Source organism: Centrocercus urophasianus, unplaced genomic scaffold (genome assembly GCF_019232065.1).
Source record: "Centrocercus urophasianus isolate 14NV4802_14NV808 unplaced genomic scaffold, USGS_Curo_1.0 seq_24, whole genome shotgun sequence".
Classification (NCBI taxonomy): Eukaryota; Metazoa; Chordata; class Aves; order Galliformes; family Phasianidae; genus Centrocercus; species Centrocercus urophasianus.
The window spans coordinates 8848294-8874952 of NW_024884800.1; the positions used below are offsets into that span (position 1 = coordinate 8848294).

The following is a 26659-nucleotide window of genomic DNA, read 5'->3' on the forward strand; positions in this document are numbered from 1 at the left end:
TTCTCTCTCCTCAGAAGGGTGGGCACACTACATAATGAACTGTTTAATAACATCAAGATGTTTATAATATATTTTATATCACTTCTTTGTAAGTACATATGTGAGCTTGGCTTTATTTGCATTTTTTAAATATCAGTAAAAATAGAATGGGTTATAGACTCACATTTATACTGCATATTCAGACAAACTCAGTATTGATTTAATATTTTCTGATTATACTCTTCCATAACTTTATCAAAATATATAGAAAGTTTGGCATTGTTATATTAGCTTATAGAAATATGAAAACCTTGCTGTAACATTTGCCTTATCAGAACCAGATCAATTTATGCTGTGTGTAAAGGATCTCCACAGGTCAGTCAGCTACAACTGTCACACTGGACTGAGAATGAAACACTGCACTCCTTTACACCAGTGTGAGAGCACACCTCCAGAGAAACTGAGCTCTGTGTAAATCAGTTCCTACTCCAGCACAGGTCTGGAATGGACACATGCACACAACTAAACATTCTGTGTGCCTCAGGACAATTCTTTTTCCTTCTTGTAAGAGAACAAGTCATGTTAACAGAAGCATGCTTTGTACCCACGTAAATTCATCCACACAATAGGAAAGAGTTGTACTGCTCAAACAGGGTAGTATTGTTGAATTGTATTGTACAAAAGATTAAAGGTGAAATAATTATGAATTTGAATAAACTTGCCCTATAAAATTAACTGTACCCACCCCAAAACCACCTTTGCAATCAAAGTAGAGTGCACATCCTGCCTTAAACAGAACCTACAAAAAATATATATACATATATATATATCTGCTCCCTTTCAGAAACTTTACCATTGCAGTGAGAACAGAACAAAAACTTCAGCCGTGGCTTCGGCAGTTTCCTTAAACTTTGCTTTTCATACAGTTTCCTTCCTGAGATCTTGCTGAGCTAGATACTCTTCACATATTCCTGTAGTCACACTACTTTTTCTGCTTTGCTCTCTAGGGTGGAGCTGTGCTGCACTTGCCATGGTTAGCATGGTTCAGATTCCAGTATCATTAACTGGCAGGAGGAGGGGAACAGACGAAACTGGCCTGATCATAATATTCTTACTTCTTCTTTGTTATAAAACTTGCTGGATGAAGGAACACAATGTTTGTAGGATCCTTCTGAAAAAATCTGCTCTAGGGACGAGGTTGACAAAGACTGACTTTAAAGTTGGGAGATAGTGCAGCACAGTGCAGGAGATACACCTCTCTGAGAGATGCACTGCTAGGAGTGATATACAGAGAATCTGATATGCAGGGATTTTTCGTCTCATAAATAATCTCTTCTTCATATGTTCAAAAGTGTGACAGATACTTTCAGGAAAATTGAATAAGCAAACTAAACATGGATGATTCTGTGAGTTGGCCACAGTTATGAAGTCTACAGAAAGGACAACTGAGCGACTGGAGTTCATATTATTAACACTGAACAAGCTGAATTTTTGCTACAGATCCTGTTTGTTATTATTAGAATTTCTATGTAGAAGAGTGTTCTCAGCAAGTTCGTCTTTTTAATTTGTCTAATTTTAAAGTAAATAAATTTTTAGAAACCAATTACTTTCAAACCTTCATCTACTAAATGACAGGAAAAAAGGTTATGATGTCCAGATGACCATATGACATCATGCTGAGGAACACAACAGAAAGAACTTGCTGAACAAATTAAGGTTCTGAAATGTAAAAAATATTCAGCTGAAAACTGCACACCAAATGAGATCCAATGTCCTCACCTGAAAGTTGCACACCAAAGGAAATCTGATATTTGTGCAGTCATGGACACGAGTGAGATGAGATGATCTAAAGAGAAACAACAACAACAACACAGGAACAGAAAAAATACATATACAACTTAAATAGTCATTTAAAACCTTTTTGGATCTTACCAATTTTTGAATTTCAGTGATACATTGTTGTCTTTTTAATTAGTATCTTTTGTTTCTTTAGTTGTAAGAACTACTAAAAGAAATTTTGACTTTACTTTTTGTGAATCAGTCATTACTATATCTACACATATCATAATTCCCTTTGTATAGTCTTTGACAGTAAGTGAATAATAATCTCAATTGCTTTGATCATTGCTTTCTTCTGAACTTCTCAAACTAAGGACTTCTTGGGCGCATAGCAGTTGTTTGCAGCCTCTCATTCTATAAGATGCTAAAGAAATCCTTGGTGGCATTAAAAAAAGTCAGATGCGGAGAAATAACATCTATAGTACAACTTTCAGGTAACAGTTCTTGCTGAGCACTCAAGCATTTTAAGAGAGTCCCTTCTCTCTTCCATTCATTTATGTTTAAATTAAGATTTGTCTCAGTCACAGCTCAAGTACAAGCATATCTAATCTCACAGAAAAAATTATTTGGTCATTTGGATTCTTGAGGATGCATACCAGTAACACCAACACGCAGAGGCACTGGGGTATGGAACAGAAGGTGAACCAAGGCGCACAAATCTGGGCCTGCCCCTTTCTCTGCAATCACTTAGTTGCAACTTGCCCTGAAAGCTTCACATATATATTATCCTACTAAAACAAATATAATGCTTACAACTGACCAAGCCTATGCAGTTCTACAGAGCGTAAACATCGTCTCAATATAAAGTAGTGCTAACTTTGATCCTCCATTTTCCCATACGCTTTTTATTTTCTGAAGAACATTCCTACTACACATTCCCTATTTCAGTCTAAAACATTTGTCTTCCATGGTTGAGTTACAGACCTTTAAAAATAGGTTTGCAATGGAAATGCTGACGTGCCAGCTGGCTGGTGCTGCAATGACACACTCACAATAGGCAACTCTTCAGCAGGCAGCGGCGGGGGCTGAAGCGGTGAGCTGAGGCAGGTTGCTCTTGTTTAACCAAGGAACAGGGCAGCATCTGTTCTTGTTTGCTCCATGCCTGACCTCTGAGTAGAAGATCAGTGAAGGAAAGCACGCAGGACTATGACGCGCACTGTCATTTTGTCGGTCATGCTGCTCTTAACTGCCAAATAATTGTGACTTTCTTTCCTGGCCATATCAGAAGGGCAGGGCTCACCGAGAAACCACGCAGTGCCTCAATAAGCACTCAGTGTCACTGAGGCAGCTTGCAGTCCTTAAAGATAGGTTTTTTTGGTAGTGCTACCTTACCTTCCCCAGCTCCTAGCATCAAACAGAGATGGAAAAATTTTGTCTTTCATCCAAGCTCTTTTATTTACCCCCTCCCCACGCGTGCCTGCAGACGAAGGCGCCCGCCCGCGGTGTGAGCAGGGCAGCGTGCGGTCCCGCTGCTCAGGCAGCGGCCGTGCCGCGGCTTCCCGCTCTGCAGTGCCTGCTTCATTCCCTGCCATCTCTGCATTACGAGGAAAAAAGAAAGAAAAATGAAGAAGAAAAAAGAATCGGCCCACAGAAAACTTTTCTTCCCTCAGGCTGCGCGCTGGTGCGACCGAGAGCATCCCCACAGCCCGCCTTCCCTTAGCGGCACCGCCCGAGGGGAGCGCGGCGCCTCGAGCTTCGCAGGTGCCGAGGAGTTCTGTGGGCGGAGACAGAAACCCGAGCCTCTCGGCCGGGGCGATTCACTGGATAACACGACGGCTTTTTTCCACACCTTTATCGGCACTACTTTGCTCGCTTTAAATGCCCTCCTGCGACATGGAGGCCTTCGCTCCTCGTCCGTCAGCCCCGGGAACCGCCAACGGCCCTGACAGACGCTCCCCCCACCCCGCTCCCTCAGCGCGGCTCCGCGCGTCACCGCTCCCCCGCCCTTCGCCATGCAGGGATTCTCCGTCCCGCGCTGACGTCACCCCCGTGCCGCGCAGGCCCCGCCCCCGGCGCCCGCCATGTTGGGGGGTGTGCGCGGGGGAGCGCAAAGCGGAGCCGCCCCCGCCGGCCGGCAGCAGCAGTAGCCAGAGCTCCGCCGCGCCGCGTGGGCAGGGGGCCCGCCGCGCCCGCCCGTCTCCCCTCCGTTTAGCCGTCCCTCCGGCAGCCGCGGGGTAATGCGCAGAGGCGGCTGGCAGCGGCGGCGGCTCCCCCGTTGAGGAGGAGAGCGGCAGGCAAGGGAGAGCCGGGACATGGTGCCGTGCGCTCCGCTGGAGGACGTGGAGGAGCCGGAGCCCCGCCGCAAAATGGAGCTGTACGTGAGCGGCGGCGAGGTCAGTGCGGGGCGGGGCGGAGGTTCCCCGCGGGCACCTGCCTGCCTCTGCCCGGCCGCGTGGGAGCCGCCGGGCCGGGGGTGGGAGGAAGAGGTGGAGGAAGAGGTGGAAGAGGAGGAGAAGGAGGAGGAGGAGGAGGAGGAGAAGAGCGGGCGGAGCGCGGCGCACCTCCGCAGCCAGTACCCCCTCTCACCCCCGCGTACCCGGCACGGCCCCGCCGCTTCCTCCGCCGGCGCCCGCGGCCGACGCCACTTCCTCGCGGCCCGAGCCGTGCCCGGCGCCGGCTGCTGGGCTGGGAAAGTGATGACAAAGCTCCGCTCCCCCGGGGCTGAGTGCTGAGGGGGCTCACGCGTGGGGTTGCGATGGGAGCCGGCGTGCTGCGCGTCCCCGTAGTTAAGGGTGCCAGGTACAGCGCGGCTCGGGAGCTTTTGTTGTTATCCGCTCGGTTTTGTGGTCGTAGCGACCGTGGAAAGTTGGTCCAACTTCTCTGAATCTGGTTCTGCTAACGTCGTGCCGGTGTCTCTTTGTGCTCGACTAAGAGCAAGGGGTCATAAATAGGGACGGATCCAGAGGTGTCTTTGCGGCGCTACTCAGTGTGTGTGCCCAGAAGTGAGAGCCAAATGCAGTCTTTAAACTGGCACGGCTTTCATGCTCCAGTCATGCGTTACCTCAAGCAGAAAGCAGCGCTCACGTATTGAAACTTTGGCACTTGTAAATCAGAAGCGTGGGATTGCATCGCTGTGCTGTCAGGTATGACAAGTGGAAGGTTGCTCCTTGCTGCACTAGACTCATGAAAGATGTTATCTAAACAGAGCTGCTCTGAACTGGTCGGACTTGCTTTCTGTGATGCAGGAGTCTTTGTCTTTTCATGGGTGAGAGGTCTGCAGTAGTCCAACAAAGTAGGCCTGTGTTCCACTTTTGGGACAAGTGACATGATTGCCTTTAAGAGATCACATTGAAACTTGGTTATCTGATAGTATCAAAGTGTATGCATGAAAAGGAAAACACAATAATTCACAATGGGAATAAAGCTAGGAAGTTCAAGATTCTGGGTTTATTTTGTTAGTTTTTTGCTGCTGTGTCTAAGGGATGCCACGTTCAAGCACTGCAATTACTGGGTGCACATTTCTACACTATGGCTGCTGCACTTTACATATTCTAATGATCTCGTAATTAACGCAATCTATGTAGCTCAGTAAAAGAGACATCCTAATTGTGCTAGTGAAGCTACAGGTAGGGATTAAAAAGTCACCAGAAGTATTAAAGCTTATTTGTTACTGTTAGGGATTTGTAAAAATAGTACGCTGCAGTTCAGGCATGAGGCTTACTGCTTATCTGAGAACTTTCTTAGCACAGTTAGCTGCTCTTTAAGAGTACTGCAATACATTCAGGTTTAAAGTACTTGAAGTTCAAGTGCTGCACTTGGAACCTCAAACGTGGGTATTGCCCATCTCGGAGTATATTTTGGCTGAACAAATACCCCTGCACCACCATTGGCACTGCTTTCAGAGCATTGTGTTCATTAGGCCCAGGATTTGCCTTGGGTGCAGTGTTGGCAGCTGGCATGGTGGCAGGAACACCTGACAGGTGGATTGGCGGGCCCAGCTAGCCGGGGGAGCATCGAGCGATGGATGTCCAACGGCTTTGTGTTTGCAACAGTTGCTGTTTAAATTGCGCTTTTCTCAAGCCCATACACGAACTGCTTACCTAACAGTATCTTCCTAAAACTGTTTCAGTTGTGCTTGTGATTAAAGTGAGACATCGTGTCCTTGATACATTTGGCTAGCGGTGTTTAAGACTTCATTTATACAAAAACAGTTTCTTCAGGTTGCATGGGATGTTCCCAAGTTACTTTTGCAAATAATTACTATTGTCGCAACACTTAATCTCCAGTGGATCTCAGGGTAGTGCTTCTGATTTGCTGGACTTCTATGTTAGTTGGTTCTGAGGATTTAACAAAGGTGATTTAGTTTGGATTCATGTTTCAAAATTGAACTATTGCTTACAATGCTTCATATAACCATATGTTCGCAATTTGATAGGTCCAGGTGACCTTGGATGTGCTGGGGCTGTGGTCAAATAGTATTACTGAGAAATTGTTTTATATTTTAAAGACTAAATTACTTTTGCTTACTAGAGCTCTCCTCCATTAGTTTTACCATAGGAGGAAAAATTGGCGAAACAGTGCTCTCCAAGGAATGTTTGTTGACTAAATTTTGGTTTATTAGAAATAAGTGCATTTCCAGTGAAGAAGCACTTGTGACAACTTGATAAGCTAAAAACAGTTGGCAAGGGAAGAATGTGATCTTGAAGGTAGGAAACAACTTTCATGCTTGAAGGTGTAGAAGCAGCATGAACTTTTGGAGGAAGTTTAGGATTGAATTATTTTCTACTTTTCATCGTAGGCTTCTTTGAAGTGCTGAGGCTGAGCTTTGGGACTGCACACCATGGAAGTTCATGTCTAACGTTCCTTATGTTTCTCAGTGCCCCTTGGTGAAGCAATTCTATAGCTAGATTCCTTAAGCATAGGTAAAAGAGCTAGTGTCATGCAATTTAAGCTTGAAATATTGAGTGAACTTGTTTCCTTATTGTTTCCAGCAATAAAGGATTGCTGAGTATTTTCACTGTCATAAGAAAAAATACAACAGAGATGTTGATTATTAACAACTATAGTGGATTATGAAAATAACCACAATTTACGAAGAGACAAGAAAGTATCTGATAACATCTTATTGGTCAAACCAATGAAATGCCATAGTCAGAATTAAGCAGAATACAGTAATTTTTGAATTTTCTGCTTATTTAATAGATGTGGTGTTGCATGCATTTAAAATAAGAAGTGTAGAGATAGTGTGAACTGCATGAAGGCAACCTCGTACTCAATTATTTGTTTTTGAAGCAAATATTTCTGAAGTTAATTGCCTGATTGTCTGCGAGTGACAAGAACGGCAAGGTCTGAAACAGCAAAGTGACCAGAAACAAAAGCATTCAGCTAGAAATCTGGGCTGCATTGGGCACTGCAGCCTTCTTAAAGGCGAGCTCATGAGTTGAGCGTTGCTGTTGTTGTATGTAGTCTGTCTGTGGCAATTTAAGTCAACATATCTTCGACACGTCCGTGTTCTTAGTTCATCCTTTCAAGCATGTTCAGATCCTTGTCTGTCAAAGGCCACAGAATTTTGTCAGTGCTAGGAGTTGCATAACTCCTTTGTGAGTAATTACTGGCAGTGACATGGATGACTCAGCTACCTAGTTCTGTGTATCTCTGAAATCTCCACAATTAGGCAGTGTTATGCTAAGGAGAAAAAAAAAAAAAGTAATCGTAGTTGTGCATAACGTGTGAATCGAGGGCCTTCAGCCGTTGCAGCAGTGTCCAGTCTTCGTAAAGATTTACAAGAAAGAAGGGCCTTAAATGAAGATGAGAGAAGTAAGCACAGTAATACGCCTAAATGGAAAACAATTAATGTCTTTCTGCATTGGAAAGTGCTGCGATAGTGTTTGGTATATTGCTTTGGAACATAGCTGTGGAGGAGTTCTGAGTCTCCGGAAGGGCTGGGGCTCAGCTGAGGTGGCTCAGCTCAGTCCCTGCAATCTTTCCCATCCCTCTAGATTTCTGCAACTTGTTAGCTTCTGATGTATAGAAGTTCAGTATGTATGTGGACGTAGTGCTGCATTACATCAAGAATAAAACTTGAAATACATTGTTTTCATCAGTGCTCTATCTAGAAATGAGTTGTTGCTTTATGTGCTGGGCTGTGCAGCTGCAGCCTGCTCCCTGCCAGGCAGCGGTGTCAGGGGCTGCAGGCCTTGGTGAACTTGGCAGTCCCTGTGCTCATGGCTGGGGTTTTGGCTTGCTGTGGCGGTAGCAAGTACAAGACATGCGTAGATCTGCATCAGATAATGGAGAGGATCAAAATGTTCCCTTAAAATCAGTAATTACATGTTGCTGAAGGTTTGTTAGCCTGTCTGAATGTACCCTTCATACTCCACCGGAGAAGAGCTCTGTAACTTTGCCTAGGAATTACGAAATTAGGAACGCTTTTTTTAATGGTGGATGGCTCTGTCTCCCTGTGCCACTGATATACTTACAGTGGGTCTGAGTTATCTGGCCTCTGTGGCAGGGCAGGGGAACAAGCTGGCCTCCAGCGCAGCCTGGCCCTGTGCACAACCTGGGGTGTGTGCCTTGTCCCTCCTGAGGGCGTGTGAGCCCTGCTAACAAAGAGCCCTGAATGCAACCCATACGTGTACGGCAAGGATGCCTAGCATTAAAATATAAACAAAAACCTACAATAATAATATCTATTGCATTGGGAAGTTGTGGATGTCTTATAGTAAGTCTTTTAAGCTTCAGTTCCTAAAGTTTTTAGACAATGCTTAAAATCAGTATTAAAACTATCTATCTGCTTGAGTGTATGTAAAAGCCCAAAATTTCTTAGTTCAGACTAATGAAATGACAGTTTGCTGCTAATTAAATTAACAATGCAAACTCTTTGCAGATGTAATTCAAAATAAGAGAAGAACAAATGTGGTCATCTTAACACTTTTTTTCCTAAGTCATTTTTTTCAAAGCCTTCAGAATAAGGGGCTTGTAATGAAGCTTGCTCTCTTAACATCTTGGCACAAGCATTTCAGGAAATACTTCTGTGACTCGGGAGGTGAAGTGTGTCCTGTGCCGTACTGTTTTTCATTGCAGTGAGGTGCTTTTGGTGACCATTTATCTGGCCTGAATTTACAGGCGTCGCAAACCATGATACATTCAGCATGTAAACAGTTAAAATGTCCTCAGTGTGAAGGCATTATATTTAGTTAGATAGTTCAGATCTTTGGTAATTCTGAGATTCCTCTGCTCTGCCACAATTGTCTGAGGGAAAGCATGTGCAATACTATGCAAACCTATTACTAGTCCTCAGAAGTTTAGATATTCTCCTGAGGTAATATGGTGTAGTTCCAACAAGTCATGAGACCCATTGCATTAAATTAGAAGGCAGGTTACACTGAGCTAACTCAGAGAGAAATCTGCACTACAGCATTGGGTCTCAGCCTGCACCTCTGGTAAGCTTCTTACCTGCCACCTTGTCTGACCTCAGCTTTGTTTTCCTCTTTTTATGTAGTGACTTCTGTTAATCTTTATACTGATCAACAATGTGGAGTATTTAGTTTTGAAAGTTTCTATTTGGAAAGCGTTGATGTTGTTTGCCTCAGTGTCTGAGTTTAGTTTGTATCTTAGTGCAAGTTAATCTTCAAAATGCTTGGCTAATTGCAGAAGTGCAGAAGTAGTGAACAGTAAAACGATTCAAGGATGAAAGTGTCTTTCAGAAAACTGGTACTTGTTTCCTTTCGTCTGGTCTCTATGAATAGAGAGTGTTTTCTAATTCTCAGTAATAAAGTCAATTTCTGTGTTCGTAGATGTTCAGAAAGTAATTGCACATTTAAAAGTTTAAGTAGATCTGTCCTTTATATGTTTGTTTATAAATATTTGAGTTTAAATCACTAAAGGGGATCTTACTTGGCTCAAGAAGCAGAATTTTGCACTTTTTTTCTGTAAAGGTGGGAACTGAGTGTGAATCACTTTTTTCTTTTTGTAGAATGTGAGGCAGTGAAATCTTCTAGTTACTGAAATCTGACCAATAGAAGTAATTAGGCAGAGTAGTAATATTTTGATTTTTGTCATCGAATGCTTTTTAACTGAACAACTAGCAAGTTTGTGATTTCTTTAAACTACTAGCCCTTGGGTTGTGATATGATAGGCACGTTTAGTTTTTTCTCCTTTAAATGATGACCAGGATTCACAAACAAGCCAGAAGTATAGTTGTCTGTGTGTCTGTCAGGCAGTGAAAGTAGATTGATGTGCTTGAACATAAAATTCTTTGGACTCAAGGTTGGCGGGCATCCCAGTATTTGTAATTGTAGAGAGACTGGCTGGGGGGGGGAGGGGGAAGCAACAATGAAGGGGGAAAGTGTACAATAGGAAATTATTAATTAACATTGACATTTGATTATCTGCCATAAAAATCCAGTAACTTACTGTATTTGATTTGCCGTAATGTTGAAAGGATGCTTGCATGGCAAGCTCAGAAACTAAGCAGATCAAATAGCATACGGGTTTTTGATTCATAAGCTTGTTCCAGCAGCGATAGTGAGATTATCTGGAGTTAAGCCTCTGTTTCCATTGTGTATCTGCAGTCCTGGTGGCCAATAATATTGTTTCCAGAGCTTAAATTTAAGTAACAAAACTTGGAAAATCTTTATCTTATTTAAAGAGTCAAAACGCATAGTAAATGAAGTGCAGGTCTGAGTGAGGAGTTGTCATGTTTCTGAATACCTAGAGTGGAGTCCCTTTTCCTTGCTGTTTCTTGGACAACCTTGATGGGCTTCATGTTAGTTTACTCTTGAATCTATTCTATGAAAATTGTGAAAATAAATGAGATAGCACTGAGGCATTTGAAATGAGATTGGCATTTGTATCTGGTCTGAACTTTTGCATCTTGCAATTAATTAATTCACTACTAAGTATAGTGGGTGTTCCTTTCTTTCCAAGTATCTAACCAAAAGAAGGCATGCAAAAAGAAATTATGCAGCACAAGGAATGCATTGGCTTCTGTAGTGTGTGCAAGGTTTCTGCTTCAGGTGTAGTAGGTTTGTGAATCCCCTGGGAGAATCGAGGGGCGATGCATGATGCATATACATGACCAACAAGTGCTAAATATGCCAGCTCTTGTTTAAGCAGATGGATCTTCTGTTATATACTCATCTGGATTTGTAGTTAATGTGAATAGTGTGTGTTATTTATGGTTAAAATAAATGGAAATACAAAGAAGAGCTGGAGTAACCAAAGCCTCATACTGTGACCTTTGATTACTTTTGTCAGTGAGAATACAGTCTAAAAATAAGTGCTAGCATCTTGATACAGAAGTTGGAGATCTAGTGTATCAAAGTCATTAATTTAGGACTCTAAAGGCTCTCAAAGGTGTTGAGGTCAAATTTAGGCTCTCAAAGCCGTGTTTGAAATGAAGAGCCCTTCTGGGAGGAGCAGTGCAAGTAGTTGAGGATATGCTTAGATGACACAACCACAGCAGCATAAACCTGTCCTTTCAGCCTGACTCGTCTGTCAGGTTTTCTGTTCTGTTCTTAAACAAGCATGGTCTGTACAGTGTTTTGAGATGCTTTGCAATTCTGTGTCTTACCCATCCACATATTAGAAGTTATACTGTATTTTGGCATCTTAGGCATGTATTTTACATAAATTCAGAAGTACAAGATAAATCTGTCATCACCTGGTCAAGAACTTACTTGCTTCAACTCCTGTTGTCAAGAAAAAGGTAGTTTCGAGTTTGTGTGTCTGATTTCTATTTAGTATTTTCTTATGTGGGATCTGTGCCACATGAAGGTAGTTGTGCTGAGCATTTAGCATAAACAAATCAGCAATTATCACTAGCAAAATCCATAGCTGGCTTCACCTATTTTTATCAGGTATTTCCAGTTTATAATTAATACTTCAGGTGCTAGAACAAAGCATGTCCTTTGAGTTTTATATTTTTTTCAGTTGTTGAACACCATCAAATTCTTTGTTACTTAAGAAGACCTTAAGCTCAAGAACTCAATTTATAAATTAAACTTTTTTTTATTGGTGACTGAAGTGGGGGCATTGTGATTATTCCCATTTAAGACCATGCCACTTATTTGCTTCTCTCCAGAGGCATATTGTACCTTTTGCCTCTTGAAGGTATTATTTTGGTAATCAATCAACCAATATTTTAGTATACAGATCTGCAGTTTGTGAAGTACTCCACTGGAGTTTGAATACCTTGTTTGCTAGGTATTTAAATCATCTTTGCTGCTACATTTTTAGAGGAATCAATTTATTTTTTTTAATTACAGAAATAGGTAATGAAATACTTTTTTCTGCGAAGTCAGAATTCTGTGGTGCTCATTCCGTTCCACCCTCTCTAGTGCATGTCCTTGCTCCTTAAAATTGCTTCTGGTGTTTTTTTTTTTCTGTTTAAACTGGAACTTAATTTTCAGCAGCAGACTGCAGGAGTTTAGAAATGCATGTGAAAAGCATCTGCAACATAGATTTTGTGCAGAATAGAAGAATTTTGTGTTAGCATCATCTTGTATGAATGGTATCTGCAGTTCTTAGAGAAGGAATTCTAAACTAATTCAAATTAAATGCCAGTGAAGTGACACCTACAAAGGGATCTATAAAAAGTAGTAGTAGTTCTTGTTTAACACTAAAGTTTTAAATTACAGAATGGAGACCAGCAAATTTCACGTGTTCTAAAATGTAAACTAGTCACATTAACTGTTTGGTTTTTTTGTTTTTTTTTTTTTCCCAAAAGTATTTCATCTTGCTGTATTTTTCTTCTTCTTCCTCTATCCCTCTCCTTTCCCTCTCCAGCTAAATGGCCTTAAAATGGCAGACGAGCCTATGGAAGAAGGTGAACCATATTCCTACCATGTAAGTATATTTGATAGATGTTCAGCTTAAACACTTGTTAGCATAACTTTCTTTTGAAGAGAAACATATATATGTTGTCTGCTCTGTGGGTTTGGAACTTGTCATTTTATTTGACCAGGTGTGAAGAGATTCTGTCTCTAAGATTTTGAAAATCCACATTTGTGTGGGGGCCTAAATGGCTTGTTTGAGAAAGCTGGCAATGTGAGGCAGTGCTTTATGGAAGGCAGTTCCTCTGTACTGAAGTGAACATTTACAGAGCATTTACAAGCTCAGGAAATATTCAGTCCAACCTTGAACCTTTTATACACTGTGTTTAGTGCTGCTCTTGCTATGGAAGAACAGATAATGGTGTGTTTCTTGCAATGTGGTTGCTAACGTTTATTTTGAAGACAGCAATTCATTTTTGTAACAATATGTTCATTTCACATTTATGTAGAAATATACTGGCTAATCCTTGTTTAGCAGGACTTCTGTCCAGTGCCTCAGTAACTTGCATTTTCAGGAGATGCTGAGGATCATTGTTCTTTGCAGGGGAAAACTGTCTGCCATTTCTGAGCATACTCACCTTGATATTTTTAAACAGGATTATCGAAGAAGGTATCAAGTAAATCTTGCACGTTGCTTTGTATTGCAGCAATATATTTTTAATTAAATGATTTAGAGAATAAACTTGGAGATAGGAAACAAACAAGCATCACGTTTCTGGTATGGAGTAAGCAAATAAACCTTCTGCCTGGTCATCATCTTTCACATAACAGAGAAAGATGAGCAGTGGGCTGTGTGTCAGTCTTTCACTGCACATGAACCAAAAGGATGTTGCTGAGCTTGTTTGTTAGGTGCTTGGAGCTACATACCAGTCAAGCTGTAACTAATAAGATGGCAGAAAGCCATAACTGACTGTGGCATTTCTTTCAGCGCTTTGTCTTCTGTGTAAGCTGCTGGGAATAGATACCTCTTTTGCAAGGCAGCTCACAGAGGACAGGTACCTGAAACTGCAGATTTGCTACTTGAGCAGCAGAGCACATCAGAACTGAATTTGCAGTTGACAGAGACCAAACTAGAAGTGGAAGTGAAACTGGCTTGTATATTTGTTCAACTATTATCTGCTCATTTGCTATTGATGAAGCAGAGATCTTTTTAAACCTCAGTCATGTCAATTTCTAGGGATTTAATGATAAATAGCTAAATAGTATAATAGCTGAAATAGTATAGACATCCTTCGTAAAGGCAAAACTACTATAAAAATCATCTTATACATCTCAAGTTAGTCTTTATTTGCACTGAAAACATTTTTCTCCTCAGTCACATTTAGAAATACTGTGCCCACAGCAACCAAATGTGACATCACAGGCTAATGACTGGAGGTGGGTGATAAATGAAAGAATAGAGGAACTCTTAAATTTCTTTTCTCATGCGGAAGTTCATGGTATTAAGCAATACAAATTGAGATGTTGAGGTAAAAAGACTGCTGTGTAGAGTTTACATGCTTCATAGAAAGAACTAGCAGTTAATATTCTTGTTCAGCCTGGTGTATAACAGAGGAACCTCTGCTTTCTGTCATCAGGCGACACAAACTGCTAGTATTTTTCCCTGCCGTACGTCCAAGGTTGTGGGTTATTTAAAAAAAATCTTTAATGTAAATCTATATCTGCACAGTCAGCAAGATGGATGGATGGATTGAATAAAGTTGGGATGTATGCACTGTAACATCAGTGTATGTCAGCTGTTTTTTTTTTTTTTTTTTTTGTGAAGTATGAGGAAGTAAAGTAGCTTAGAGTGTTAATTTGAGAGTTCACTTTGTTATGCAGCAGTGCCTTCTGCTGACACCTACCTGTGCCAGGGAAGCAGGCCTTTTCCCTGATAGAGTGAAACAAGGACTGCTGGGGAGGGGAAAGGACTCTAGCAATAGCACTGCACTATGGTTTGTGAATTTACAAGGACATTGCCCATACTTTTTCTCATTGGAGGAAATGCATCCACATTTGGATGTTCAGATTTCTGCCTGGATCTTATGTATCACATGACCTAGAGAATTGCATCTTGATATGTTTCAGTCTGATAATGTTGATTGTAAGCTTTCATGCATGGCCTTAAGCTGCAGGCCTTCCTGTAGCCAATCATAGAAAGATGTTGTTTGTTAAAGCAGTCATTTGAAGTTCTCTGTCCGGTGGCATCCTCACTGAAGGAAAGCAATGCGCTGTAGATTGGGGGGGTGTTTATTTCTTTTTTCTCCCCTGGTCTGCCTTTACTTTAAAGATTTTAAGGTGAAGAAAAGATAGGTAACTAATAATTTCTTGGATACCTTCAAGACATGAAAGTACTACTGTTTCTCTGTTTGTGGGATTTTCTCTTGTAATTGGGTTTTATTTGCTGCACGTGAGATGTATTGGTGTTTTTGTAGGACCAAGAGGTACTCTTGTGCCCCTTCTGCTTGCAAGCTCAGGTTGCTGTTGCAGACTTTGGCATATAATTTGAAGGGTGCTTATTTTGACATCTCAGTTGTTTGGCTTCCAGAAACTTCTTAGACCATAAGTTTTACAGAGCTGCAATACCTATTTTCATCCTGGGTGATTGTCTCTTCATGTTTGTAGCTGCTATGCCTTACTTTGCTAAAGACTAAGGCAGCACAGAAAAGGTCAACAGAATGCTAAATCTGTCCCTACCTCTCAGCATTGCCCTCAGCTTTCTGAGGGAGGATGCCACACAGAAGCTTTTCCATGAGCCCTGTACCTTAGCGAGCACTTCATCTGTTGAGAATCCTTTCATCTGTACGTGAGAATACATGATTCATGTATTATTTATGCTCTTCAAACAACATGGAGTCCTTTAGCTAGAGTAGTGGATGACCATATTTATTACTTGCTGCTGCAAAAAGCAATAATTATGTAAAATGACGAAATTCAATTTAGCTTTCATTAAGGCTATTTCAGGAAAGGAAAGGATGGGAAGAGCAATCGCTGGGAAAATGAAAGGCAGCTAAAGCAAAGGTAAAGCACAGAAGGATCATCTCAGGCTCAGTTTAAAAATCTGTGCATTTATTCTTTTCATGTAGGAAAACTCATGTTGCTCTAGTTGTAACATCTATGACTAGAGGATTCAGCTGCTATTCAACTGGGTGAGAATTTGATTTCAGTTTAGAAATTTTAAACTTGCATTTTTTTCAGAAAGTATAGATGGAAACCTTCCCATTTGAATGGCTTTCTTTTAGGCCTTATTACAACTTCAAATATTTTAATAAAAGAAAAGTAAGCATTTACTTGCAGTTCTAATAAGAGTTGATTAATTTAGGACTTTTCATTGTTGTGTCTTGTTTACTTTGAAATAATAGGATGAAGGAAGTGTGAAAGAGATTCCCATTACCCATCATGTGAAAGAAGGATGTGAAAAAGCAGATCCAGCACAGTTTGAACTACTAAAGGTCCTTGGTCAGGGATCGTTTGGAAAGGTAAGACAACAAATCTTGTTCTCATCTGATGCCCACTTTGAAACCAGCTTTGTCTTGTTAGTGGTAATGCTGGTAGGAGTGTATGTTACTAGAAAAGAAAGAATCTTTCTCCAGACCTGTCCAGACTTTGAACCTGGGAAGAATGAGATCAAGTACAGTTCTTGAGGAAGAATGACAGTGCTATAGCTGAGTCACTGATAATATTTGAAAAGAAACTGACAAAGCGCATATTTTTCCAGTCTGAAGGTGTAAAGGGAGCACTATTTATAGCAGGACATCCTATCTTGTCAGATCCAGATAGGCAACAGCATCAGTCTCTAGGCAGAAGGACAAGTAGCAAATCCGTAGGAAGTCTGCCTTGAAAAGTTATGGCTTGCTTTGACTGAGCCACAGACATGCCTCCGTTCATCTCAACTGATGTCTGCAGCTACATGGAAGCTATGACACCATAGCAAAAGATTTTAGCACTTGGTTTGAAGGCTAAGGGGTGTTTTTTATGCAACGGCTCTGAGGCGTTCTGTTTGCCCAGCGCCATGGTTATTTGAAATAAAATCATGCTATCTTCAGCTGTCTTGGGGCTCTTGTGTGGTGTGGACTGGATTTAATCTGTTCAGTGGTCTCATGTTCTCTGTAGTTCTATTTGATGCTTGGGAGGCACTAGTGGTGCAAGAAGCATTGATGGACATGTACCAAATAGCTTCACTAAAAGATAAATCATCTCTGTACAAGTGTAAATGTTTGGTTCTTCCAGAAATGAGAAGGCTGTATTGATGTAGATACAGAGGAATGATTGTGGGAATTTGGAACTTGAACTGAAGTAACAATAAAGTAAATAACCTTGGAGGTGTTTCATTTTCTTTATTTTGCTGTATTTGTCAAGAGACCTTCAGTTACAGGCACTATGTGAGAAGTTATTTAAATAGATTATAGAAGAAATGTGGCAATTCTCCTACTGTAATTTTTTGTAATGTACTTCTTGCTGTTACATTGCAGACATGAAATTAAAAGTGGCTCAAATGCTAATTTGAAACACTAGTTACACTATTAATCCTATTATATAAATAGCTAATTTATTTTAAAACCAGACTTTTAAACTAGATTTCTGCAACGCTTGTAAATTGTATTTTCTTCTTTGGAAAAATACATAAAGATGATTGCTCTTTTGCTGGTTTTGTTTTTTGTTTTTGTCTTGTGGCAAGAACAAACCTCTGAGTTGCGTGAGAGGTGAAAAGTAATTCAAATAATTAGGAAGGCGTCCTTTGAATAAGTAAGAGGTTAGAAAATAGCCTTTAAAGTAGTTTCTTAATATTTCTTAAGCTGTCAAACATTTCTTTACCTGAGAGAGTTGGTATATTCAAATCCCTCCTGTTTTTGACTCTTTAGACATTGTGGCTCCATGCTCTTATTCCTCTGAACTTAAGACATCCAAGCTATCTCAGGGTTCAGCACACTTGGTACCAGACATCCTATCCCTGACTCGGGGAGTTTCTCATTTTACAGTTCTCAGAGTTCTGATAGCTTTAGGAATGCTCTTGCTCAGAGCCTGGTGAGCTTGGTGAGATGTCTGTTTGGAAGCTTTTTAAAGCCTGGCAGTAGTTGGTTCAGGAACCAGTTTTAAGAACCAGGTGGTTATTGTCACGTTTCAGAACAGGACTAGTTTTATCTAGTGTTTGTTGCTTTCTGTTTAGAAGAGAAACCAATGAAGATAGGTGCCTGCTGCCTTGGCGATACGAGGTTTCTCTCTGCAGTTCATACCTCCCAGGCCTTTTCTTTCGGATTCAGCAAACACAAGGCTTATTTCCTCTGGCCCAGTGTACTGCTACAGCATCTGAAATGAAGGATTAAACCTCATGTCTCTTACTGAGCTTCTCAGTTCAACTTCTGATAATGTTCTGAGACTTCAGTGTCCAGTCTGCTGAAGACGGTCTTTGATTAGCTTATGCGCATTGCTTTGTGCAACATGTCTGTTTTAATTTGCACTTTACAGTTGGACAGGCAGCCATTGCACCTCTGTGAGATGTGGGATTAGGTGAATTTGTCTGTGAATTAAATGGTGCTGAAGGAATTTTCACAACGGCATCTATTTTAGGTCCTTATTAGCTATTATTTGCAACTAGAACATGAATTCCTTACGTGATCAGAAACTGCTAGATATTAAGCATTAGAATATTTGTTCAGGCTTATTGATGTTTTAATTTGTAATGTATTGTGAGTATAGTAATCTTATCTGATGTTTGAGTTACTGCCTTGACTATTTGAGCATCAACATGGAGCAGTGCTGTAGATCAATCATTAGGCAAAACATTAATAAAAGCTTGATAACCAGGAAATATGATATGACTTCTTATTTCAGGCTCTCAGTAGAAAAAAAACCATTTCTTCCAGCCCTACATGACTTTGTCAGTTATGTAGTCAGTGTATGAGATTCTGATACCAGAATGAGCTTACAAGCGCGTCTCTTAATAATTTCTAGATATTTAATCACTTCTAAAGAAGCATATGTGTAAATAAATCAAATATCAAGGAAAATCTAAGTAATACCAGAGACAATTTGAGGTAGTTCTTCATATTCTCTTGTTATTTGAATATAAAAACTAAGAAGGGGTAAAGTTGCTCAGAACTAAATTGTTATTATAGCAGCAATTATTAAGAACAGAAGCACTTACTAATCAATTTATAAAACTGAAAGACCTAGTCGTTAGAATATTAGTTGGTGGAGATGCATGTATTCGTGCTGCATTTTCTAATTAACATTATAAGTTTCTTAGTGTTAGGTTATATACCCTATAGTGTAAAAACCCCTTTGGTAAGAGTGGGAAAATCCGTTGCTTTATCTTTTTCAGAGGGAGGGATTGCTTTGATCACAAATAGTAAGGTTTCCTTGCCTTTCTCTCACCATTCTTACAAAACTGATTAACGTAACCTGATGTGTACTTGGATCTCAAGTCTTAAGCCTCAAAAATCTTAGACTAAGCAATGGCAGACCAGATAGTCCTGCTATAGTTGTTTTCAAGGAAGTAAGAAAACCTCATGCTATCCAGGTATTCTATTTGATAAACATCTACTGGCTATAGGAAAGAATGTACTATTGAAGAAAGGTCTGTGTGCTTAAAAGAACTTGGTAGTGTATGTGCCTTTAACTTGACCAAGGTAGTGCAATTTTGTCTTTTCCTTAGAAGTGAATGCTTAGGGAAGAATACCAAAAGTTGTCTGAAAGTAGTAAGAGGCCTGCAAATGCTTTGTGGTAGTTTTGTAGTTGCTTATCAATCTTGCTTACGCAAAAGGTCTTGTTGCAAATGTTTCATCTTTTCGTTTTATGGTGTTCTTGAGGAGTGGGATGGTGGCTAGGGGTATGTTCTCTGTTCTCTGTCAGTACTGATGAAGTTAAAAGTAAGTGTTTAAAAAAAAAAAAAAAAAAAAAGAGAGAGAGAGAGAAAAGGTTGATTTTAATATACATGTAAAATATTTCAAGTTGTGATTTTAAAGGCAATGTTTATATTACTAGGTCTTCCTTGTAAGGAAAATAATTGGTCCTGATGCTGGACAACTTTATGCAATGAAAGTATTGAAAAAAGCTTCTTTAAAAGGTTTGTCTGTTTTATTTAAACTTCATAAAGTTGGTTTTAAATGTGTCTTAAAAAATAGTTCTTTGATAAAATACTTAAGAACAAAAATGTGAGCTCAAATCTGACCAGATGACTTAATTATGTAGTAAAATGTCCTTTTTTCAGATTTTCAAACTGTATTATGTAATTCTGCTTAGTTTTGGGGTTGGTTTTTTTTTTTTTTTTTGTATTAGTGAACTGAGTAAGTGAGCTTAAACATTCAAGTTAAACTCTGTTCTGGCTGAAATTCAAGTCATTAATTTTCATAGGTGCCCTAGTGAGGTAACTTAGAGATTTGTGGCTTTCAGGAGGTACTTTAATGGAGGCAATCCCAAACAAATGGGATGCGTCAGTACTTGAAGGGGGATAAAGTAATCTTAACAGGTGGAACATATGTATTTAGTACAAATAGTTCAGAAGTTAAACTTAGTTATAACAGGAAGCTGAGACAGGTAAGGAAGAAAAGTCAGTTTTGATGTCTGAAAACATGTTCCATGGAAGACTTAAAAGTTAGATATGCTAGGTAACAGTGCTTTGTGCTGTTAAAAAGGTATAAGTATTTTGGACAGTAAAGATGTTCCAGATTTCTGTTCTGTTTGTATTACACCTATTAAATTTTGTTACTGGTGCTCTTTTTTTTTCCTCAGTTCGGGATAGAGTTCGTACGAAAATGGAGAGAGATATATTAGTAGAAGTAAATCACCCATTTATCGTCAAACTGCACTATGGTTGGTATTTTGCTTCAATTTTTTCATTACTTGAAGTGGTTTTAGCAATCTTAAGTAGCAAGGCTGAGAAAAGAACGTGTGTGTGTGTGTGTGTGTGAGTATGTATTGTGGTTTATCCCAGTGAATTGCTTAAAAAATAAAAAAAAAAAAAAAACCACCAAAACTTTAAAAGCAAAAAGAACAAACAAAGCAATTAGGTTGTGCATCAATTGCTCACCACCTGGTGACTAGTGCCCAACTAGTCCCTAAGCAATGGCAGCCCCCCTCTTGGCCAATTCCGCCAGTCTTACTATTCAGCATGACTCCATGTGCCATGGAATATCGCTTTGGCCAGTTTAGGTTAGCTGTTCTAGCTCTATGCCCTCCCAGCTCCTTCTGCCCTCAGAGAATCCTTGCCTGTAGGGCCACATGAGAAGCTGGAGCACCCTTGGCCTGTGCAAGCACTGCTCAGCAGCAGCTAAACAGAAATGCATTGTCAACTTTATTTTCATCCTAAATCAGCAACACGACACTAGGAAGAAAATTAACTCTATCGCAGGTGAAACAAGAGCCTTATTAAATTTTCAATAAGGTACTTTTGAAAGCTCTTCTTAAGAGTTCTGCAGAGACTTCTACATTTGAGTTAGACCAAAACAGCCATTAACGTACTTAGTTTCCCTGTTTGGCAAAGGAGAAATTAAACAATATTGTTTTAACAATCTCTTATGACTAAGATTGTGTTCTTGTGAAGAAGCAAGCAAGGAGTCATTGATTAAAATTAAGCCTTGATTAGCAACTTATGTAAATTTCATGTTGGCTACTGAATTGTCAGCTCCAAAACAAAACATTGTTTCATCGAAGTCTCCTTGTTGTAAAAACATTCAGGTTTGTTTGGTAGATCACCTTCGTCACACACAACTGTTGATTTTTATTTTTTTGAAAGCCTTTCAGACTGAAGGGAAGCTATATTTAATATTGGATTTTCTCAGGGGAGGAGATGTATTCACGCGATTATCCAAAGAGGTAAGTACCTACAATTTTATCTTAATTCAGTCTTATAGAAGTTGCCTTTGACAGTATTAGGGTTCTTTTTTTTTTTTTTCCTTGCTGGTTGCCCTCATTATTCTGGTCATGGTCAAGTTTTGAAGAACTTCGTTGGATTTTCCTTGCATATTGCAGAATAACAAGCTGTAACCTTAAATGTTTGTTAGCTAGCAGCCTGAGCTTTTCTCTGGTATCTACAAGGGCCAGTTCTTTTGTCTAAAAATGTTTTGTTGCTTGGAAACCCAACTGAAGTAAGTTAAAATTCAACAAGCAGTTATATAGTTCTTGTGCTTGTAGTCAGTGTAGATGTTCCTTGAAACCTGCATCTCTAAGAGACTTCTTCTGCATTGTGAAATAAATCCCAGAGTTTAATCTCTCAAAGTTTGAGCATTTTTGAAGGCACTCCTCTGCCATCTAACTTTGGCACGTAACTGGAGCTGTAACTTTTCATTTATGTTGCTTTCTTGGGAAAGAGTTACGGAGGAGGAAATGTGACACAGCCTGCCTCTTCCTTAGATTTGTCATAAAATATTTTTTGTATTGTATGTATTTGTATTACCATATTTAAGATTTCTTTCTACAAACCATATATAAAGCTCTAAATCTTTAATGGAAAATTTTCCAACAACTTTGCATTTAAAGAACTTTTCCAGCATTTTTTAAAAATGTAAATATGGAAGAAGTTATCCACTTTTTCCTCATTTAGGAAAGTATCTATCTGATTTGTTTTCTTTAATGGCATAGAGGTGGAGGTGGTTGTATCCTCAGTACCTAAATCCATGAACTCCTCTACCCTCTTCCTATTTGAAAAAAAAATAAATCAAGTTTTACTAAATGTAAATTTTTTTTTTTTTTTTTTTTTTTTTTTTTTTTTTTTTTAAGAAAATTGACCTTGGTAGAACATTGATCATCTCTAAGAAATGAGCTCTATTAATTTAAAGTTCTAAAAATAAAGATTATAAACTCTGTTAAGGGAATAGACATACTGTAGAAAGGATTATTGGAACTCTAGGTAGGAAAGGGGTCTGTCTCTGCTTTGACATAGACTGTCTGATTACAGAGGATGTTCTAGTAGAGTATGAAGAACTGTTCTTCTGCACTAACACAGCTAGGATTACTGACTATACTTTAATTAAGGGATGCAAGTTTATCTGTAATAAAGATAACTAGACGGCTGAATCAGCTGTGTAATCCCCTCAGGTATAAAGAATTAATGATTGTGAGGTTATTCTTACTAACTTTATGCTTTTTTGAGGACTTCAGTTACGTGTTAAGATAGCTTCTAAATGTTTGCTATATCTATGTGTAAGAGGAGATGGTGCCTGTTTTCTGTTATGAGGAAAGGATGTTTTCAAAAATGCCTGTAATGCAAAGACAGATACAAATGTAAATTCTCCACAGCATTTCATACTTTCTATGTGAGGATTATTTTAAGTTAATTGGGTTTAGTATGAGGTTATTAAAATGCTTTTGTTGGTGTTCTAAGTTCTAATGCGGGTATGGGAGTTTCAACTGTGGAAATTAAATGAGTAGTTAATGAGGTTTTCGTTGGTAAAATTTAATGACATTGACTTGCATTATATTTAATTTAACGTAAAGTAGTTTTTAAATGAAATTATTATTCCAAGGCTGTGGATTACCACTTAGCATTGTTATATTTTGAGATTTGCATTTTGACTGTTCCAAAGAATAATGTTATCTTTCCTTTTTGGATACAAATGAAAGAGTCAACATTGCTCTTAAAAAAAAAAAAAAAAAAAAAAAGTGAAATTTCTTGTGTGCTGTTTTTGTCATGTAACAACTTTATCATTCATACAATATGAATAACCGACACTGGAAATTGGAAACATTGCTAGTGCAACAGATTATTTATTGTGCAATTCAAAGTACTGATCAGTGTACTACTAAATCAGTAAGTCCAATGACTGTAATATTAAGTCTTATTAGTTACTGTGCAGTTGAGATGGCTATTTTTGTTGCTAGTTCTTTTGAGAAATAGAGAATAGTTGACTTAATTTTTGGAATTGAATTTGAGGTTTTAAGCTTGAAGATTATTAGTTTATCTCATAATATCTAGAACTTGACAAAAGCCAAAGCAGACACAGTTATTGTATATGAAAATTAGTAACAACCAGCTGAGTGTTTTGGACAGAAAAAAAGCATCCCTATAAAATGTTGGGTATGCAAGTTCAGTTGGTTGTTCAGTGTCTTGGTAGGGCCTTTTAAATTTTAAGAGGGGATTAGGCTCTTCAGATCCTACTGCTAATTTTCTCATGCATTATTTTCACAAGATGTTTTACTTTACATCTAACTTTTTTCTGAATGCTTTTAATGGCAGTTGAGACACCTGGTGATAAAGGCAGAAAAATGGCTGCTTACATAAAAACTTAGGATGCAGTGGTAGGCAACTGTGTAGGATTGTGGCTGAAGGAATCCTAGAGGTCAGTAATACCAAATGCAACAATTAAGTTAATTACCTTGAAAATTAGCCAATGCTCCGTGGTAACTGCAGTTATTTTTAAATATTGCAGATAGTTCTTTTACTTGATGGTTATCATGATGATTAGTGTGTGTTATCATATAATATCTGTTAGGTAAATTTCTGAATTATCATTTTATAAGTTACTGTTAAATCTTGTTTTGAAGTTAAGGCAGATAGGAGAATTTTTTTTTTTTAGATTGCAGTTTTAAAAATTGAAGACAAGATCAGAAGGTAAATCTATACAGTTCTTATTAGGTTATGTTTACAGAGGAAGATGTGAAATTCTACCTCGCAGAACTGGCCCTTGCTTTGGATCACCTTCACAGCTTGGGAATTGTATACAGGGACCTGAAGCCAGAAAAGTAAAGTAAAATGTATTTTACCACTCTTACATGTATTTCGCTTGTTTGCTTTGCATTTTCTGCTATAGTAATGTAAAAATTTGAAAATATTTTGGTAATTTTTTTTAAATAAAATACATCTGTAACTTAAATGTAATATTGACTTGTTAATTTAATGATGGATGTTGGAGGAGATAAAAATTATGAACTACTACATTTTAAATGTTACATGAAATATTTTTGTTTATGTCTATTGGTGAATGTGAATTTTAATTTTCAGCATTTTGCTTGATGAAGCAGGACATATCAAGCTAACAGGTAGGTAACATTTATTAGTACAGCACTTTCTCTGTGTGTGTGTGTGTGTGTGTGTGTGTGTGTGTGTGTGTAAGCTTAATTAAGAACCCAAGAGATGTATAAGTAATAAATGAGGCCAGTCTGGTTAAAAGTTGCTGGTGGAGACTTTTTTCCTTTTTGTGCTCTTGGTGTAAAAAGGCTTTTATTGTTACTATGTTTTGGGCTTATCACTGTCGGGGGGGGGAATTGCAGTAATGTGCTTTACAAGGAACAATGGAAATATATTATCTAGAACTGAAGGATTTGAATATATGGAAAATATAAATGACTATGCATTTCTAAATATACTGTTTCACTTTAAATGTAGTAAATTTCATTTTATGTTTTGGTGTGTAGATACTGCTGTTAGATTCTGAGTGAAAAAAACTTTAAATTCTCAAAGACTTAATGGTGATGGAAAATTATAAAAGGCAACATTTTTTAAATTCTACACAATATACTTAAATTCAATCTTAATTCTTCCTTTTGAAAGCAAAGGCTTATTAGGAATTCTTTCCCTCTTCAGAGAAGGGAACGCTGAGAGCCTTGTCTTGAGAATTGAACTAGCGTCAGGGACTTTTTCCATCATTCAGTAATACAGTCTACCTTCTACAAAATGCATTTATTTGTAATATTTTTGTGTATGAATTAAGCAGGTAGTAAGTAGGAAGTGAAAATTTCTGTTTATTGTAAGGCTCTGAGTATGTAATGTTCAAAATACTGAGTTACTAATATTTTGAGTGGTAACACTGATGGCTAATCACTACTTTGTAGAATGTCTCTGGCATATGGTAAACTAAATTTCTGATGTCTCTGGATATCTGCAGTGTCTTGTTTCATGAAGGATTAGGATAATGACACAATGTTCTTATAAGCAAGCAAACAGAATCTGTCAACGCTTTTATTTTGATAAGCTATTTACAGTATTGCTTTCTCTTAAAGTTCTTTACTGGCTGTGTTCTTGTAATGCTGTTGTTGTAGATTTTGGACTCAGCAAAGAATCAGTAGATCAAGAGAAGAAGGCCTATTCTTTCTGTGGTACTGTAGAATACATGGCACCGGAAGTAGTAAACAGGCGTGGGCACAACCAGAGTGCTGACTGGTGGTCCTTTGGTGTTCTTATGGTACTGTATGCTTTGCTGCTTGCCTGGCTTAAGGGTCATAAATATGCTGCTGATGTTTGAAATGAATGAAATAATGCCTAGAATAGATTTGTCCAGATTCAAGGAAGCTTAAGTGAGGGAGAGAGAAGTTGACAACTGAAGAGCTACTGAAATAGAAACTAATTTGAATAAAACTTTATAGCTGCACAGCACTGTAAGGAGTACTTGCTAGGAACCAAAAATCATGTACACGGTCCATTTAGTTGCTCAACAGTTGTCATAGTGTGAAACTTCAGTTTGTGTATTTATTCTCCATGCTACTTAAAAGCATAGAGTAAAAATGGATTATTAATTGTGTTTTCGTAAGAGTAGTGCCTAGCAGGCTAATTGTAGTGCAGCAGAGCAGTGAGCCAGTAATGCTAGCGCTTACATGTTTGCTGTGATGTGTTAGAGCATCAGTGTGCAATATACGCATTGGCATTAAAAGTACTGTTTTAGAACTTGTTCTTCTTGCTGCTTTCATGGTACAGCAACATCTGAAGTAAGGTTACAGAAGGCATTTTGTTACTCTACTTAAAGTAGCTTATGTAAGATATTCCAACATTATCGTTACCATACGTTTGCCACTATCATGTAAACTGCTGATTAATAGCAATTTTGAGATTTATAGATTTTTTAAATATCTTTAAAAGTTCATGCCAGTTTTCCTAATGTAGCAATGGGAAGAGTACACTACTTAGCACTTGAAGCGTCTGGGGGGAAAAAGTGTTGATTTAGATTAACATTTGTTCTTTTCAGTTTGAAATGCTTACTGGTACACTACCATTTCAAGGTAAAGATCGAAATGAAACTATGAATATGATACTGAAGTAAGTATATTTTATTACACTTTTTGAATTTCTAAAGAGTAACTTAAACACGTGTAACAGCTCTTGCTTGAGAGTATTAAAACTGGAACAGAAACTTAAGCTCCCTGCACCCTCATGCACA

At 38.8% G+C, this 26659-nt stretch overlaps 1 protein-coding gene across 5 annotated transcripts in view; it reads left to right on the top strand.

Annotated features, from left to right (window-relative positions):
• Positions 1 to 3998: 3998 nt before the first annotated feature.
• Positions 3999 to 26659, top strand: part of RPS6KA6 (ribosomal protein S6 kinase A6) — a 39786-nt gene continuing 17125 nt past the window's right edge. For 2 of the 5 annotated variants that reach the window (XM_042825164.1, XM_042825167.1), the window contains exons 1-10: positions 4614 to 4901; positions 12547 to 12606; positions 15935 to 16051; positions 19557 to 19638; positions 20304 to 20384; positions 21307 to 21386; positions 24145 to 24251; positions 24511 to 24548; positions 25548 to 25690; positions 26468 to 26538. In XM_042825164.1, the coding sequence (XP_042681098.1) occupies positions 4800 to 4901; positions 12547 to 12606; positions 15935 to 16051; positions 19557 to 19638; positions 20304 to 20384; positions 21307 to 21386; positions 24145 to 24251; positions 24511 to 24548; positions 25548 to 25690; positions 26468 to 26538 (881 nt within the window). In that variant the 5' untranslated portion in view covers positions 4614 to 4799. Of the gene's footprint in view, positions 4152 to 4536; positions 4558 to 4613; positions 4902 to 12546; positions 12607 to 15934; positions 16052 to 19556; positions 19639 to 20303; positions 20385 to 21306; positions 21387 to 24144; positions 24252 to 24510; positions 24549 to 25547; positions 25691 to 26467; positions 26539 to 26659 lie in introns of those variants that run through there. The other 3 variants (XM_042825165.1, XM_042825168.1, XM_042825166.1) reach the window with 3 other exon arrangements.